Here is an 18,679-nt window from a genome sequence, read left to right as displayed (position 1 = left end):
CATCTTTGCAGTATATAAACTTTTTTTAGTGGAAATGATAAATTTGCAATTGAGAAATTTAAGTAGAGTATGGCAGATTTTTACCATTGGTTGGGTGGGGGGAGTGCTCCACATTTCGGAACAGAAATTAAAGGGTTTTAAATATCTCTCCATGATTAACTTTTATTTCTACATATGAGACAATATTCTCTTGGGCCATTCATCAGAATATTTAATCAAAAAACTCACAGTTGAGAAACATATGCACAACAAAGTTGCCAAGCAATTATTGGCAAAATGCCGTATGACATACACTTTGAATAACAGTAGCTATCAGTCATAATTTGTAGCAACCAGTGAGAGACATAGAAAAATAATATGTTAATCAAAGAAAGTTGAGTTGCCAAACAATGGCATTTGAAGTGTACCTTTATGGAGGGTGTCATTATAGAGTTTGATTAACAGTGGGATTTCCATCCATATTGCAGCATGAATTGACTGACAACAGAAAAGGCACTGCTTTAGGAAGCTGCAGCAAATTTTTCTATGAGTGCATTTAATAGTTACAATGAGTAATGATTAATAAGCACACTTTTCATCAGCCCCTTAGCTCTCACTATAATCAGGTTTGAATTGTATATACCATTGTTTATGCAATAAAGATAAGAATTAGCAACAGTTCAAGTGTGATGAGCCCAGTTCATTCTGATGTGTAGGATGTTCTCTGCCAGTTTCACTCTGTTTATATTCTTCTCCTTGCTATAGAAGTATAGCAGATTTATGAAATCGGAGGGTCTGTGTGTAAGGAAATTACCAGCTTATTTTGGAAAAGCAGGTGCACACTGAATAAATAGGATTGTTTTTGAATAGGTGTGCTTTACCTTGAAATTAAGTTAAAACCAAAATATACCTTTCTCATTGTGGTAACTTTTATGGAATCGCCTTTTGGAATGATTAAATGAAATCATCCCACGTCATGCAGATAATCATAAATATCACCATTGTTATTGGTTGCCAAACCCTGATATAGATGATTTTAATAAAAATTACTCCAAAATTAGTGAAATAGATTTCTGTAATTTTCAAAATATGAAAATTTTATCTGTTAAAACCTGTTGAAAATTACAGAAAAGTGTTGTTTGATGTTGAAATGCATGCAGTGGCATCTATATGAATCTGGCTCATGATAGAAAAAAAAAAAGTCATATAAAGTATTGACGTAATTCTTTCCTTTTGTGAATATGCACATATAATATGTACCTTTGTGAGTATGTGCATATAATATATACCTTTGACTATGCACATATAATATACCTTTGTAAGAGACAAAAGGAGCATGCATGTATACATCACCAAAGTAGATTTTCTTAACACTAAGAAGTGTGCTGTCATCTATCAACTGTATTTGCAAGCAATAGTTTCAAAAATTTGCATAGGAGGGCATGGTCCTTTTAATAAGTTTTGAGATGATGTAGGCTTACATATGCTGAAGTTTAAGAGATTCTTTAGAATGCAGATCCAGAAATTGATGATCTGAATCAAATAATACACATGTAAATGTAGAAGATATTAAAAGAAAAACAATAAGGATGACAATTTTTTTTTTAAGATTTAGATTTTATATTTGATAATAATTGTACTGTGTTGTTTGGCTGCAAAGTCAAAATAGGAAAAAATTTATACTTAAAAGCATTTGGTACATAGTTTTTCAGTTTTTACAAACTTACTTATCCTTGAATAAATTCACTTCATTTGAGAAGACGTCCAGAAAACCCTCTTGAAAAGATTAATACCACAGATCCTTCATTAAAGTTATGTAAAGAGTTGTAGGACAAAATCATTGTAATAGTAAAAATATAAAGCTTATAATTTACAAATAGACATTATCCTTTCCAGAAATGCTACAATCGTGGGCTGAGTGATCAGCATGCACATACAAAATGAAGTATGCCTTATGTTCAAATCCATATGATACCACAAAATACAGTAATATTCATATAGTCTCTTTAAACCTTCTTTAAACTTTAAAGTCAGGATGGTTTAAAAATCTTTAAACCATCCTGCCTCCATATTTTTTTTTTTTTTTTTTTTATGAAAACCCCAAATATGAAACATCCAGAACTCAACAAATATGCTTGCTCGTAGCAAGTAGATATTACCTGCTGGCAAATAGCTACATTCTAGACAAAATAGAATGTTTTTATTAACATTAATAATAAAATAGTATTATTACATTCACATACTTTAAGTTGATATCGATAATAGCAATTCTTACAACTTCAACAACATCGTGCAAAAGGGGTTTTAGCACCATGAATTTAATTAAGTCCAAGAACAGATCCGTGCTATAGATGGAGGTCTAGCATAGAGAACCTCTTTACAGTAACACTTAATGGTCCAACAATTGATTTCTTCACCAGAATATTCTATTGATAAAAGGGTTTTTTTAAGTAAGACGCGTCATGTAAAGGGCCATTCAAATAGAAAAAATTAAAAATGTATGACACGAGTGCTGGAGAAATTTAATATAATAAACTATATTATCAAAAAATAATTTTGTAATTACTGTTCTTATTCTTATTAGAACTTTGTCTTTAAAAAAAACACTTTTTTATTATTATTATTATTATTAGCCATATGGTACAAGGAAGCCTGAGGCTTATGCTGCACCAGCCAAAAAAAATTTTCTGAACCACCCCGAGAGAGAGAGAGAGAGAGAGAGAGAGAGAGAAGTAGAAGGGAGTCACCAAGAAAGAGAAGAATGATGATATCCAGCTCAGGACCCTGGGTGTGCCAAACCCATACTCACCAGATGTGAGCCTTTAATGGCCCTCTTTTTGAATGGTGTCTAGAAGCCAGAAAAAGGTTATGAGGGCACCACCCCAGATGTTGGAACAATATTCCATGGCAGGATGAATTTGAGATTTGTACAGAGTGATTAGCTGTTTAGAAGAAAAGTGATGTTGAGAGAAAAAGAGAAAACCCAGTTTTTTAGATGCAGATGAAGCAATATTTGTTATATGCTAGGAGAGATTAGAAGTCGGGGTTATCCTGGATAGAGTATGTGATCTTGTCTAGAAATCTGAGTGTCATCAAAGATGAGCATAGGTGCAGAAGAATCTTTTTTGCGAGATATAAGTAGGACTGAGTTTTAGAAGGATTAAAATTAACTAAATTATCTTTTTTTTTTTATTCCGGTTATTAGCATTAGCATTAGTAGGGGCATTTGATGCAAGAAAGCAAGCTTATGCAGCATCAGCCAAAAAAAAAAAAAAAAAAAAAAAAACCCACTTCCACCTCACCCCTCTGTTCGTTCCAAATACCTGTCCAGCTGAGCCTTAAACTTATTTAGGCTATCAACCTCCACCACAAGGGATGGAAGTCTGTTCCACCAACCAACCACCTGCTGGCTAAAGGCAAATTTCCTCGCGTCTATCCTACATCTGTCTTTCCTCAATTTGAATTTATGCCCTCTCAGGTGATTTTTCTGAGCTAGAGGAAGAATCCCATCAGCATTGAGCATGCTTAAACCATTCAAGGCTTTATACACCTCTATCAGATCACCTCGCTGGTGCCTAGTCTCCAGACACTGTAATTTGCAAAACTTAAGCCTTTCTTCGTAAGAGCACCCCTTTGTTCCATTCACTAATCTTGTTGCCCTTCTCTGTACTCGTTCCAGCAGCTCTACATCCTTCTTGAAATGAGGCCTCCAGACCTGTATACAGTACTCTAGGTGTGGCCTGACCATTGCCTTATACAATGGAATAATCACCTCCTTATCCCTGCTGGAAAAATTCCTGTATATCATTGACAATACTCCATGAGCTACTCTTGCAGCCCGTCTGCACTGATCAGAGAACTTCATATCTGCCTGCACAACCACCCCCAAGTCCCTTTCATTCTCTACCACTGTCAGTGTAGTACCACAGAGTTGATACGTTGCTCTGGGGTTGCTGTTTCCCATGTGTAGTACTTTACATTTGTCAATGTTAAACTTCATTTGCCACCTCTCAGCCCATCTGCTCAACCTTTCCAGATCCTGTTGCAGCAGCATAGTGTCAGTAGTGTCCTTGACAACCCTGCCAACCTTTGTATCATCTGCAAACTTGGACATTAAGCTTGATATACCATCATCAATATCATTTATAAATACAGAAAACAATAATGGACCCAATACTGAACCCTGAGGGACTCCACTAATAACATCCACGATGAGCAGTGTCCATTGATTACCACTCTCTGTCTTCTCCCCCTCAACCACCCCTTTATCCATAGCAGCAATTTGCCTCCAATGTCACACTGCTCCAATTTGTGTAGCAGTCTTCCATGTGCAACAGTATCAAAAGCCTTTCTAAGATCCAAGTATATATGTCAAAGTTATTCCCTGCATCCAGTTCTTTTGTGACTGCATCATAATATCCAATCAAGTTGGTCAGGCAAGACTTCCCCTTAACAAAACCATGCTGTGTCTGAGCTATAACTGAAGTCTTGTCTAAATGATCCTGCAGTGCTTCTTTAACCAGTGCCTCCATTAATTTTCCTGGAACAGAAGTTAAGCTCACAGGTCTATAATTACTTGTGTCAGCCTTTGATCCTCCTTTGTGAATTGGGGTCACATTTGCACATTTCCAGTCTATGGGTACCTCCCCTGAGTCCAAGGAAGCTCTCATAATTATGGCTAAGGGTTTGCTTACTTCCTTTGCTGCTTCCTTTAATATAACTGGATAGATCCCATCCACCCCAGGTGCCTTTCTTGTATTTATCTTCAACAGTTACTCCCAGTTATTTCAAGATTCTCTAGCTTACTGCTAGAGTTGAATACACCTCTGGCATTCCCCTTGCTGAATAACTCCTCATGTGTGAATGTCGATGCAAAATATTCATTTAGTTTGTTAGCTACCTGAGCAGGATCATCAACAGTTGACCCATCAATATCAAGTGGACCAATCTGATTCATCCCCTTCCTTCTAGAGTTAACATAAGTAAAGAACTCTTTGCTGTTTTTCTTTGCATCCCTTGCCAAGGATTTCTCGTAATCTGCCTTTGCCTGCCTAACCTCCTTTGTAACTTGGTTGCATATCAACTTGTATCTATCATAGGCTTCTGTGTCATGTGTTAATTTGTAAGTATCCCATGCATTTTTCTTCTCTGCCATATGCCTCATTAGTTCATCTGACATCCATTTTGGCCTAAACCTTGAACAATATTTCTTAGTTGGTATGTAAAGCCTAGTAGCTTCCAAGATAAGTTCTTTGAATGCTTCCCATTTTGAATTTGCTGTTGGTAACATCATCAGTTGGTCCCACTGTATCGAATTTAAATACTGTCTCAGTCCATCGTAGTCGCCTTTACGGAAGCAATAACCCTTCCCTTTACCCCTAATGGTAGTTACCTCTTTGAGTAAATCCCACTTCAGCACACTGTGATCACTGCCACCTAGTGGTTCGTTTATCTGCAGATTCTTAATGCATGAAGAATCACTGCTGATAATCAAATCAAGAGTATTACTCCTTCTAGTTGCCTCCCGAACATGCTGATGTAGAAAACAATCATCCAATAAATCCACAAAAGCCCTGCTAGTGTGTGAGTAACCAGCCCCCAAATTCCAGTCAATATCTGGGAAATTAAAATCTCCCATTATAAGACTCTCTGATTTACTGGCCCACTCTATTTCCCTGTACAGTTCCTTATTATACTCATGGAGAATAATAAGGAACTGTACTCTGGTTATCTGGAGAATTCTCTCGAGATCAGCCTTTAAGGAATTGTTAGTGAATATTCGAGAAATTGAAGCTGTTTGTGCAGGACAAGGTTTCTAAAACCGGTAGAAGGAATGCAATATGCTATCATCAGCAAACTGATGAATAGGATTCTAAGTAAATGGAAGATCATTAATATATGAAGAAAAGAGTGGGAGAAAGAACTGAACCTTGGGGAATACCAGCATTAGTGGAAACATTAGAAGACAGAGAGACATCTACCATCACTTGTAATGAGTGGACAGAGAGAAAACTGGATACTCAATTGCAAAACGCAATTATCAAACTATAGGAGAAGGGAAGCTTATTTAGAAGACCTGTGTGCCAAACACAATCAAAAGCCTTTGAAATGTGAAAAGCAACTGCTTGAGTTTCAACAGACTTTTCCATTGAGTTTGTCCATAGATGGGCAACATAAGCCAGTATATCACAAGTGGTTTGACTCCAATGGAATCCATACTGGCAATCACTGATCAGATGGAAGGTTTCCAGATAGTTTAGTATTTGGTGGTTCATGGATTTCTCCATTACTTTTAAAGAGTAGAAGTAAGTGCAGTGGGATAATAATTGGATGGGAGGGCTTTATTAATCTCTTTTAGGAACTGGCTGGATATGAGAAAATTTCCAAGCAGAAGGAAAAACATCAGTGGAATAAAAAAGTGTAAAAAGGTGACACAAGTGGAGAAATGCCATCAAGACTACTTGTGTTCTGTGAAAAGGATGTCAAAATTTTTCAGACATCCTTTTCACAGAAGAACCCAGAAAGTCACATTGAATGAAGTGTGCTGGGAATGGTAAGAGCTGGTTTACCAAGATCATCAATACAAGAGTTAAATGAAAAGTACATAAATTACCTTTATCTTTTGCTGAGGTGGCAGTAGAACCATCAAGTTTCATCAGAGTTGGGAATAGAGATGGGCAAAAGTTGCAGCCTGGATATCCGAATACTTGACTATCATTTGAACAAGAAGCAAGTTTCTACTCTTGACTTGTTCAAAATCTTGTTTGGACTAATTAATAACTGCTTCACAATTGTTGCGAGCTTTGATGCAGGCAGAAAATTAACCTGAAGCTGATGATTTGGATGTGATATGCAACATTTTTATCTTGAGCAGCCTTAGCAAATTTATTAGAAAACCAAGGTTTAGATAAAGGATGAGATTTTAAGATGGAATGCAGAATAAAGGATTTTATTCCTACAAGAATAATTTCACTGACATGATTTGAGCAAACATTGACATCAGAGGATTTAAAACAGTAATTCAACCAAGGAAAATACAAATAGAAATCTTGTAGAGCATCCCGTTTTACATTCTTGCAATGACAAACAGCAGAATGCTGAAATTGGCCATGAGAGAAAGTCTCCATTGGGGAGAGAGACCATCACCAAGTTGTGATCTGTAGTGCCTAGTGGACCACTCACCTCAACCGTGTACTTGGAAGGGTTTTTCATTAGAAAAAGGTCAAGAGTTGGCTGTGTGGTTAGGATTGTCTGGTATTCTGGTAGGTAAATGGACTATCTGTGCAAGGTTATTAGTAATTGCAAAAGCCTCAGCATCTCAACCAGCTGGAGTTGTGAACATTCAAATTGCCAAGGAAAATTTCCTCACTGTTAAGGAAGTTGGATTAGAGAAAGTCACTTTTCAATGAAAGGAAGTCAAAAAGTTCCAAGTGATTAATGAATTTGGGAGAACAATAGAGGCAAAAGATGAATTTGACAGAATGGGGAAGAGATTTTAAGCCAAAGAAGATCAAAAAGAAGAGATTCCAAATTACTGTCTTTGACAGGGAATATCAGAGCAGGCATATGCACTTTTGACTCTCTCTCTCTCTCTCTCTCTCTCTCTCAGGGTAACTCAGGATTTTTTATTTTTTTTTGGCTGGTGCAGCGTAAGCCTCGGGCTTCCTTGCACCATGTAGCTAATAATAATAATAACATTCAGTATTAAGAAAAGGTGGGGTATGACATGATGTATAAAGTAATGAAATTTTGGATAATGTGGCTTCGACAATGCCACCCACCCATCCACACTATTCAGATTTCCTCCAGTCACTATCTGGCAGAGTAGAGGCAATGAGATTAATACACTAGCTGATCTGGATGCCTCTTAGTTCTCAACAGGTTCATTCTGGTGGACTATTTAGTGGCCAGTTTGCAAACACTGTTTTAGAGCTGTACCCTCAAATTGTTAGGGGATCTTGCCATCATAACCTAAAAAAACTTCAGTTGTACTGCAGATTTTCTGATAGAAGAAATGGGGGAGCTATGTGGTCCCTTTATAGTATAAACAGAAAATCTATTTATTATGCTTTTTATTAATATGCCGAATGAAATTGTAAATAGTGTTCCTCCTATACATAGTTTGCATATGTACAGGCAGTACTTTTGACACCATTGTTCCTGAAAATTGCATCTGAAGTTGAAGTGTTTTCCATAAGAGTAGTTAAAATTTTACATTCCTACCCCAGCTGCAAGATAATTTATTTTATAGAATGACCATGGCAAAAACATAAATGTAACTTATTAAAGACTGCACTAATCTTTTTTAATATAACAGAGACACAATAATGACTTGGGAAACCTTTAGAGGATGTCTCTTTGACATCCTCTAAAGAACATACCTGCCAAATTTGTTTGCATTTCCTCCATTACATTGTGTCCAGATAGTTGTAAATAGTTGTAAATATATGATGGCATTGTTCAAAATTTATATGGTTAAATGAATACTCATTCTATTTATTATGTCACTATATTTTTATATTTTAATTGCAATAACTTTCAGTTAAGTTTAATTATTATAACATTTCTTTATCCTAAACTTGATAAAAAGAAAAAAAAGTTAATTATTCTGTACGAATTTTGTAGTGGCAATTTTCCATGATATAAATATTCATTAAAATAGATAAAAAAGAGATGAATGGTAAAAATTAATTGATATCTCAGTTGGACTAGCAGTTAAATATACTTAAACATTACTTTTGCTCTTGTTTCAGATCGAGACAAAGAAGACCTGACATGCAGCTGTATGTTCCTCGAGCCAAACGACAACAAGGAGCATCACCAACATCTTCAAGTAAAGAATGTAAATCAGAACCTAAGACGAACAAAGAGATTCGAGAAAACAGAAAATCAAAAAATACATTAAAATGTTTGTCACACAGTGGAGACGAATATAACACTACTTCATCAAAATTAGAATCTGAAAGTGCCTTTAATGAGCCTTGTACAGACATTCAAATAAATGGATTTAACAGACTTGTACCTTCTGGTCCTGAAACTTATGAACTACATTACTCTGACTCTCATATTGCAGAAACTGAGCCTAGTGACTGCAACTATGCATTAACAGGTTCCTTATCAGAAATCAGCAGGTTTAAAAATATTGCTAACAAATTGAGTACTCTAGAAAAAGGGACATGTGACACTGCCAAGGAAACTGACAGTACACCTCAGGAATTACATTGTGATAATCATTTTGTTTTTAATGTTGCACAAGATTCTCCTTTCCAGATATATGATAATGACAATAGGAAAGTACTTCATGAAAGTGTAGATAGTGAAACTAGTAATTGTGATGATAATTTAATCAGTCATATATTATGTGACACAAATATAACATCAGAAAAACTTTCAGAAGTTGTAACTTGCTCTGGTGTATTAAGTAGTACAAATAGTGAACAGCAACTTGAAAACTGTAATTTAGATAGCATACTTGTAAATGCACACCAAAATAATTGCAGTGATAATCATCATGTTGAGCACCATACAGATGCATCTAGTTACAAAACACCATCTAATACTATTTCCATAAAAGACCACAATAATGATTTTGATAATTCTAAATGTCCTCATTCACTGAAATATGATGCTTCCTCTCCAGTATGTGTAAGTGATATATCAGAACAAATTTCAGAACGCACAAAGGAAATTAATTTGATTAGTTGGACAGATCAATTAGAATTTGAAGATCACCCTATTCAAAACAGCAATCCAGATTTATTAAGTGACCATTTAGAAAACACTATCGATTTCACAGCTGAAATTCCTGGCTACACTGGGTATGTAGAACTAATAAGTGTTGAGGCTGAAGAAAATTGCATTGTTTCAGATTTGGTTATATTAAGTATGGATAATGATGAGAGTGAAAGGGACAGACACTCTAATGGGGATCTGGATGGGTCAGTTTGTGAAGTGAAACCTACTCTGGATAGAAAAATGGATACATTTATACCAATGAATACAGTTACCAGTCAGAAAGATTTAGAAATGTGCAGGAATTTGTTAGTTGAAGAAAATGGTATAATGGAAGCTGCAGAATTTGACTTTACAGGACATACAGAGCAGACATTTTCAAGTGAATTACCAACTGATAAACCAAGTTCGGAAATTCAAGATAAAATACTGGATGAATGCCTTGATGCGTTGAAGGAAAATTCAGTAGGTGACGATGCAAACGAAATTAATGCTGCAAACTATCAGAAAGTATCACGTCTTCATTCTTCAGAGGAAGAATCTTGGGATACAATGTTTGATGATAATGGAGAATGTATCAAGCCAAGTGCGAAGAAAGAAGTAGGTAACTATTTGAACATAATTATCAAAAACTTTAGTAAAAAGTTAATGCATTTTAGAACCAAAACAGACTTCTACACAATTTTGCAAACTTTTTATTACCACATGTATAATTGATATAACTAAATTATTAAGCATGTTTTACTTGTTCATGTATTTAATTACAGCATTTGTTTGAAGATTTCTGTGTGACTATCATCCTGAATTTTTTGATTAATGCAAATTCAGCTTGCATGTGCTGATAAATTCTTATTCACTACTTTGCATGTTTTATGTTTAATTATAGCATAATTTAGATGCTGCAATTATGTCATTTTCAAAAGCATGCTTATATAAAAATAAGTATATATGATATCGGTGTTTAGATACACCATAGATAACTCTTAAGAAACTACAAAGTAGTTGTTGGCGGCATCATTTGCTCTTTCTCATATTGTGCTCTGCCTTCACGACGAGTTGCCATGATATTGCACTACCTCGAATAAGTAACGCTTCACTGATAGAGAAGACTATTGTTACTTATTCTCAGTTGAGTACCACCACCACCCATGGGTGGTGGTACTCAACTGAGAATAAGATTTCATGAACCACCTTAATAAATAAACAAAATAAAAAAATCCTGGATTCTATGTAAATTTTCATTTAGAAATTTTAAAGTCATTAATTAATTTTAAAGTCATTAATTTTAATGCCTTTTAAAGTCATACCTTAAGATTACAATACATTGCACAAAAAATTTCAGAATTTGAACTATTTTTAGCTCACTTGATTTAATGTTTCCTATTAGTAGTAACTGGAATATCTTTTAAAGAAATTTTCTGAAATGGATACATTTTAAAAAATTGTTACTCTATGTTTGTTTCCCCCTCTCTTTCTCTCTTGTATTTCAGTTAAATTTAATCCTTGGAAATGTGAAAGTTCAGAAGGCCCAGATTGATTACTATGATTTTCAGCCACATGATCCTGATGTAAGCAGTGAAGGTAAAGATTTACTTATCCAGAGATATTTTAATGTGATTAATGAAGTACTTTTTTTTTTCTTGTATACTTAAGTTATCTGTTAATAAAGTATGAAAAGCTTCGTACCTTCTAGATTTTACAAAAATATGGCTCTTTTTGACAATTTTACTAACTAAATAAATAAATAAAAAATCTAGAAATTACTCTGAAGGATTGTGTAAATTTTGCTGTAGCTTCCCAAAGTAATTGACAGACAACTGCTGTTATTCAAATTGTTTATCATATTAAAGTTGTGAAGTGAGTAGCTTTATTTATATCTAATGTGATACCATAAATATGTTAACTTCACTTGGTATTTGTTTTAAATAAATAAATAAATAAATATTGCCAAAGATATGCATACTAACAGCGAAGTACATGTATGAAGGCAAAGTTCCTGGAAAAATGACCAGGGGATTGTTTCTTGATTATGAGCTAGCTTGGCAATTTAGTAATATCAGTTGCCTTGGGAAAGTTTCTCAGTCATCACATTCTAACCCACAAGTTAAAAAATAAAAATAAATAAAAAGCTCACTTTAAAAGGTTTCTGATTCCAAACCAGGAGGAGACACATATCTCCTAAAGTTGGCTTTTGGAGAACAAATTGGAGTCCCGATCTGGTATCTGCTGTTCTTCTTGAAGTGTTACTTGTTAATACGTGCTGAATGATCAAAAATGGGCTGCCAGCTAAATTAGATAAGATTGGATAAATCCTTTTCACTAAAGTAGATGAAACAATTGAGACACATACTTGCTGGAACTACCAACTGGGTCAGAAAGGTTCTTGTTGGGCCAGGCTAAATATGCCACTAGAACAGTAATAAAATAGGTACCATTAATATTAGAAGCTTAAACAGCAAAGAAGTGGAAATAACAGAAGAATGATGATATCATTATACCAGTTATCGCATAAACCAAAAAGATGAATACAGGTGAATGCAGATAAATAGTAATTATAAAATAATTTATTCTGGATGTAAGATGTGTAAGGAAAGTTTCTTCCAGATGAGTTTAAAAGAAATAGCTTTTAAACTAGTCTGTAAAAACAGTAAAAATTTTGAATTTAAATATTTATTAGAATCACATAAGTGTGAATTTTAGTATTTGTCCAGTATGATATTCACTTTCAATCTCTGTCATTAATAATTTTTAATTGGAGAAGTTGAGCCATAAAAAAATTCTTTATAGTACCGTGTAAGTATAAAAAAAAAAACGTTCAGTGGTAACATTGAGTTTCAATTTCCTGCTTTTTTTTTAACTGCCCACAGCCCAGATTTTTTATTGTAGTGGTCATTCATCTCCTCATATATGTAGAACTTTTAATGCAAGTGGCAGCAATCCTAAGACACTGAGACAGAATGATATTAGCACACAGATTTTGAGATATTGGATTGCTGACCACGTTGAATGTCTCTTTTTATATACACATTTATATCTTTTGATGTGGTGGAGATTTCAATTTTTTTAAAAAATAAGTTAGCAACCACATTATGTTTATTTCAGTTAATCTCACTTTGTGTATTTTTTCATATTGAGTTTCATTATTTATTGTTCCACTTATTTTCCAGGTATCGGCATTGCTTCATTCATTTGTGTATTTTAACATTAGTTGAGGCACATGATGCAAGCAAGCAAGCTTATATATCATCAGCCAAAAAAAAAAAAAAAACCTTCCCATTTCACCCATCTGGTCACTCCAAATGTTTGTCTAGTTCAACCTTAAATTTATTTAAGCTATCAACTTCCACAACAACAACAGATGGAAATCTGTTCCAGTAATCAACTACCAGCTATCTAAAGGCAAACTTCCACACATCTATTCTACCAACTGTCTTTCCTCAATTTGAATCTATGCCCCCTCAGGTTCTTAATCTGAGCAAGCAGAAGTATCCCATCAGCATTGAGCCTGCTCAAACCATTCAAGGCCTTACACCCCTCAATCAGATCACCTCGCAGGTGCCTAGTTCTACTTGCAGAACTTAAGCCTCTCTTAGTAAGAGCACCCCTTTGTTCGTCTCACCAATCTTGCTGTCCTTCTCTAGCTACTCTACATCCTTCCTAAAATGAGGCCTCGAGACCTGTATGGTACTCAAGGTGTGGCCTGACCATTGCCTTATACAAGGGGATAATCGCCTCCTTGTCTCTGTTAGCAAAATTCCTGTATATCATTGATAAAACTCAATAACCTGCTCTGGCAGCCCATCTGCACTGCTCAGAGAATTTCATATCTGACTGCACAATTACCGCCAGGTCTTTTTCATTTTCCACCTCCCTGAGTGTAGTACCACACAGTTGGCACGTTTCTCTTGGGTTACTGCTACCCATATGCATTTTGCATTTGTCAATATTAAACTTTAGTTGCCACTTCTCAGCCCATCTGCCTAACTTTTCTAGATCCTGTTGCAATAGCATACTACCAACCCTGCCAACCTTTGTATCATCTGCAAACTTGGACATTCAGCCTGATATTCCTTCTTGTGATATACCCTCTGTGTATTTCTTCATAATGGCTATACATGTCCATGTCAAATTATCTGCTTATTGCTATCCCTTGTTTTATGGTTTTTTAACTTCCATTTTATACATATTTGTGTATATACAGGGTGTCTCAAAAATATTGGTACAAACATTTAGGGGAGGTAGGTAACATCTAAAGGAATGTGAATCGCATAGGAACCCATAACCGGAAACGTCACCGTAAGTCGGTAGACGGCGCTGTTCATCAGTTCGCGAGAGGGAAAATTTCAGTGTTTTGTTCACGGATGAGGCTTATTTCACTCGGGAAGGCTTATTCAATCAGCATAATGCTCATGTGTGGGCTCACGACAACCCACACGGTGTGCACCCCCATGCGGCACAACATCACTTCAAAATAAATGTGTGGGCAGGTATGGTCGGTGACTGCTTAGTCGGCCCATACCTGTTACAATCCCGCATGAACTCTGCTAAAAATCGGATCTTTCTTGAACAAGTTCTACCAGGGTTACTTGACGATGGTCCAGAAAATGTGAGATGCAAAATTTGGTTTCAACACAGTGGGCACCTGCCCACTATGGAAGATGTGTTCGTGACCATTTTAACAGGCGTTTTGGGCGTCGGTGGATTGGCCGTGATGGACCCGTTGCCTGGCCCCCACGCTCACCTGATTTATCTAGCCTTGATTTCTTTCTGTGGGGAGGGGGGGGCCCTCAAATCTATCATGTATGAATCACCTGTGGAGACGGAAATAGATCTCGTGGCGAGACTCGTCTGCCCTGCTGCTACTGTCAAAGAAACTCCATGTGTGTTCGACCGTGTCCGCCAATCCATGCTGCATCAGTGTCATGCATGCATCGCGTCTCATGGTGGAACCTTCGAGCATCTGTTGTAACATCATGAAATGCATCCATCTCGTACTCCATTGTTAATATTATGTCAAATAAATATTTGCCATTAATTACTGTCTTGTGTCATTTCTGCTTCTTGTGCCTCTGCTACTACTTTCCCGTGATGTTTCTGGTTATGGGTTCCTATGCAATTCACATTCCTTTAGATGTTACCTACCTCCCCTAAGCGTTTGTACCAATATTTTTGAGACACCCTGTATATATATTTTTTTCATTATCTCTGATGATAATATATCAGAGATAATGAAAAAAAAGCTCACACATAATAACTTGAAACTTCAGCTCAAGGTCCTTCTGTAGGAATGGGCAAGCAATCCTGGGCTTACCTGAGCATTATCCTTAGTTTAACCTTAACCATTAACCTTAGTTCCCACTTTTAACTATGTCATACTCATCATTTTTATTTCTCCAAAATTATTATATTTATTGAGGATGGAGGAAAAACTATTTTTGAACATATTGCTATATCTCAGCAATATGTTCAAAATTGTGTCTTTATGAGGTTCAGGTTTTTTTATTTCCTGCTCCATCAGCCATTTGCACTACTTTGCTATTGCTAAGTTTCATTATGCCTGAACTTAATATTTCACATATTTAGGCTACATTCATGTTAAAATGTGCACAATAATACACATTTTAATATGGCCACTTTATAAGCTTTGTCTTCCCTAGAGGTTGCTTATACTGGATCCACTCTTCCTATTTTTTTTTTTTTTTTTCATCCATAGTGTGGTCCACACATGGTTTTTGGCTTGGACTTGATAAGTCAACTATAGTTCTTGATTTATAGCTTTAGATTTTATCTCATTCATTCTCTGTCTGGACAGTGATAATCTATATACACTATACATACATTTTATATATATAAACTTTTTTATAAAATTAAAAACCTTATACTAGTTATTTGGTTTTTTTTAGGAGCATTAGCAACTAAGGCCATATTGCTCCAGGAATATGCGGTGGTCATTCCCTGACCTTTCCGCATCCTCTATATTTGGTGGTGACGGGCTCGAATCCCGGTATAATCAAGAAGCATGTGCTACGCACTGCTGCTCCTTCCCACCTGGCTACGGAGGAGCCCACCTTATACTAATACTTAACCTTTAGGCCCTATTATATTGGTAGCACCATACTAGATATTGATTATCACAGAAACAGAGAACCCCTTGTCATTGTTTTTCCTTTCAATCTGGTTGGCCCTTGTAAAAGTCACCTACATTGTAGGTATGCAATGATAGGTATTTTGTGTATATATATTCATTAACAATATAACATAAATTTAACTATGTGTACTCCATAAATTTAACTTGGTATGTCTATCAGTTATTAACTACTCTTCACTAATACTAACATAAGATACTATATATTACATTACGGTCATAGTGTATGTATTGTTATGGCAATGGCACTAGCCCATAATTCAGTATAATAAAGTTAATAACTAATGCTATACTATTTAAACCTATCTGTAATGGGGTGGTGATAATTCAGTGTAAAAACTGAACAGCTTCATATGATAGATATATGATATATATAGATATATGCATATGATATGAGCAGTGGTGATCTGCTCATACAAGTCAAAAAGTGATAAGGAAGCAGTTATGGGATATAGTAAAGATATCCCGGAGTTCAAAAAGGGCATGATTGTGGGCACTCTTGTGTCGGGTGCTTCCATATTGGAAATGGCATGCCTTTTCAGTTTCTCAAGGTGTACAAAGAATGGTGTTAAATGGGTCAAACCACCTCCTGCTGACAGAACGTTAAAGGATTATGCAAGGTGGATGTTTATGGTGAGCAAAGGATGCAGCATGTTTTACAGGCTCAATGGCAGGTCACTGCGCAACAGTTGATATCACAAAACAATATGGAGAATGCAAGAACAGTATCCCAAATGATCATGTGCTTCACACTAAATGCTGTGGTGTCAACAGTACACTTGTTGAACACTGGAGGATTGGAAACAAGTATGCTAGTTGGACACTGGAGGACTGAAAACGTGGGGTAGTCGGATGAGTTCAAATACCTGGTGCAACACACTGACAGATGGCTTTGTGTGTGGTACAAGCACCATGAGTCCATGAATGAATCATGCACAGTACCCACACTCCTGGCAGGCAACAGCAGTTGCTCAGTATGAGGCATCTTTTGCTGGCAAGAACCAGGATCTCCTGGTGCATATTGACCATCATTTCACTGGAGAGGTCTACTACCAGCTTTTAGAAGACCACATGCACCCTGCCATGATACATTTTCTTTCTGGACAGAAACAGGATCTTCCAAAATAATAATACATTGTGTCATTGGGCATACACTTTGTTCAAGTTGTTGGAGGCATACAGTTAAGATATCACCCAGCTTGATGGGCTTCCAAATTTGCTTGACCTCAATTTAATTGAACAGTTGTAGGATGTTTTGGAATGGGAAGTAAGGCATATATGGACACATGACTGTCATCTGTTCTGAAACTGTGGAAAACCTTGCATGGCTGTAGATCCCTATGCGATCTACAGGAGTTAATGCCTAGACAAATAGCAGCTATTATCCAGGTAAACAGTGGCCCAACATGGTATTAGGTAGGTGATTATAATTCAGTGATCACTGTGTGTGTGTGTGTGTGTGTGTGTGTGTGTGTGTGTGTGTGTGTGTGTGTGTGTGTGTGTGTGTGTGTGTGTGTGTGTGAGCGAGCAAGTGAGCTTATAAAAATTTCCAATTAAAATGATATTTTTCTTAAATTTTGCATCCCAAAATTTATGGTGCATCTTATTATCTGAAATACAGCAGGCCCCCGTTATAACGCGGTTCGCTTTACGCTGATTCGCTATAACGCTGTTCTTATATTATAACCCGTATCTGACTATAACGCTGTCAAAACTCACTATAACGCTATTTTACTAGCATACAGATTGAATTTTTGGCAAATCCGTCTTCAGTCCAGTCTGTTTTGAGCCTTTTTTTTTTTTTTTTTTTGGCAAAAGGAGAAAATAGTCACCATGAAATTAACTACAGTAATTATTTTTATAATTTCTACTCTATGTACAAAATTGAAACTTTCAATATGCTCTATTTTCTTGGTGTGGATAGTTTCAAGGGAGAAATTCTTTTTTAGTACACCAGCTGAAAAAATTTACCATCCAGTGTCATATGCTGTTACGAAGTCTGCATTTTCTGTTCTGACATGTAATAGAAAGATACTAAAAATAGATTTACTCCCTATCTCTTCTTTTGTTTTACTGTGGGAACTATAACTTGCGAAATGTTTTTCACACAATCAATCCCATGAGTGCTAAATGCGGTGCTGTTTCTTGTACAGTATTCTCTTGTCTTCTGAACTCCTCTGACCTTGTGGTCACCCGAAGTACATAAAATTTGTTTGTTTTACTGTTTTGGAAATTCCATAAACATTCTCCATGACTCACACCATAATTTATTACAGTATTTTCGTGCAATAAACAACCATTTGATTTTACTGCACGGTAAAATCGAACTTTTCAGATAAATAAAACATTTGTCACCGTCTTCAGCTCACTTGCCAGAGGAATTCTAGATATCATTCAGTGCATACATACAGACAGTTTACTGTACTCGAACATCGTATCTCAATCAGTGCAACGAAGTTACATTTGCAGAGAGTTATGGCGGATAAGAATGAAAAAGCAACAATGTCTGGACGCGGTGCAAAGATTGGAAAGGTAAGAAAAACATTGAGTTTGAAAATTAAATTAGACGTTTTGAAGAGAATTGATTCCGGTCAAAGACAAGTGGATGTGTGCAATAATTTAGGACTGGCAGGTTCAACTGTAAGAACAATCATAAAAAATAAAGAATCAATTTTAGCAGCTGGAAAAACCGCTGTTCCCCTGCAGGCAACTAAATTGACCAGGGCTAGGCCGGCTATTATGATTGAAATGGAGAAACTTCTACATAATTTTATTGAAGACAACATTCAACGTAGAATTCCGTTAAGTTCAATTATTATTAAA

General features: G+C 36.0%; 1 protein-coding gene across 1 annotated transcript in view; it reads left to right on the top strand.

Moving 5' to 3' along the window:
- Positions 1–18,679, top strand: part of LOC150077924 (uncharacterized) — a 114,690-nt gene that overhangs the window by 61,706 nt on the left and 34,305 nt on the right. The window contains exons 5-6 of the mRNA XM_090384406.1: positions 8,733–10,311; positions 11,202–11,292. Of these exons, the coding sequence (XP_090240532.1) occupies positions 8,733–10,311; positions 11,202–11,292 (1,670 nt within the window). The remainder of the gene's footprint in view (positions 1–8,732; positions 10,312–11,201; positions 11,293–18,679) is intronic.

Source organism: Mastigoproctus giganteus, chromosome 11, assembly GCF_048544385.1.
Source record: "Mastigoproctus giganteus isolate SK-2022 chromosome 11, ASM4854438v1, whole genome shotgun sequence".
Classification (NCBI taxonomy): Eukaryota; Metazoa; Arthropoda; class Arachnida; order Uropygi; family Thelyphonidae; genus Mastigoproctus; species Mastigoproctus giganteus.
This window is presented reverse-complemented; position numbering and strand designations above follow the sequence as displayed.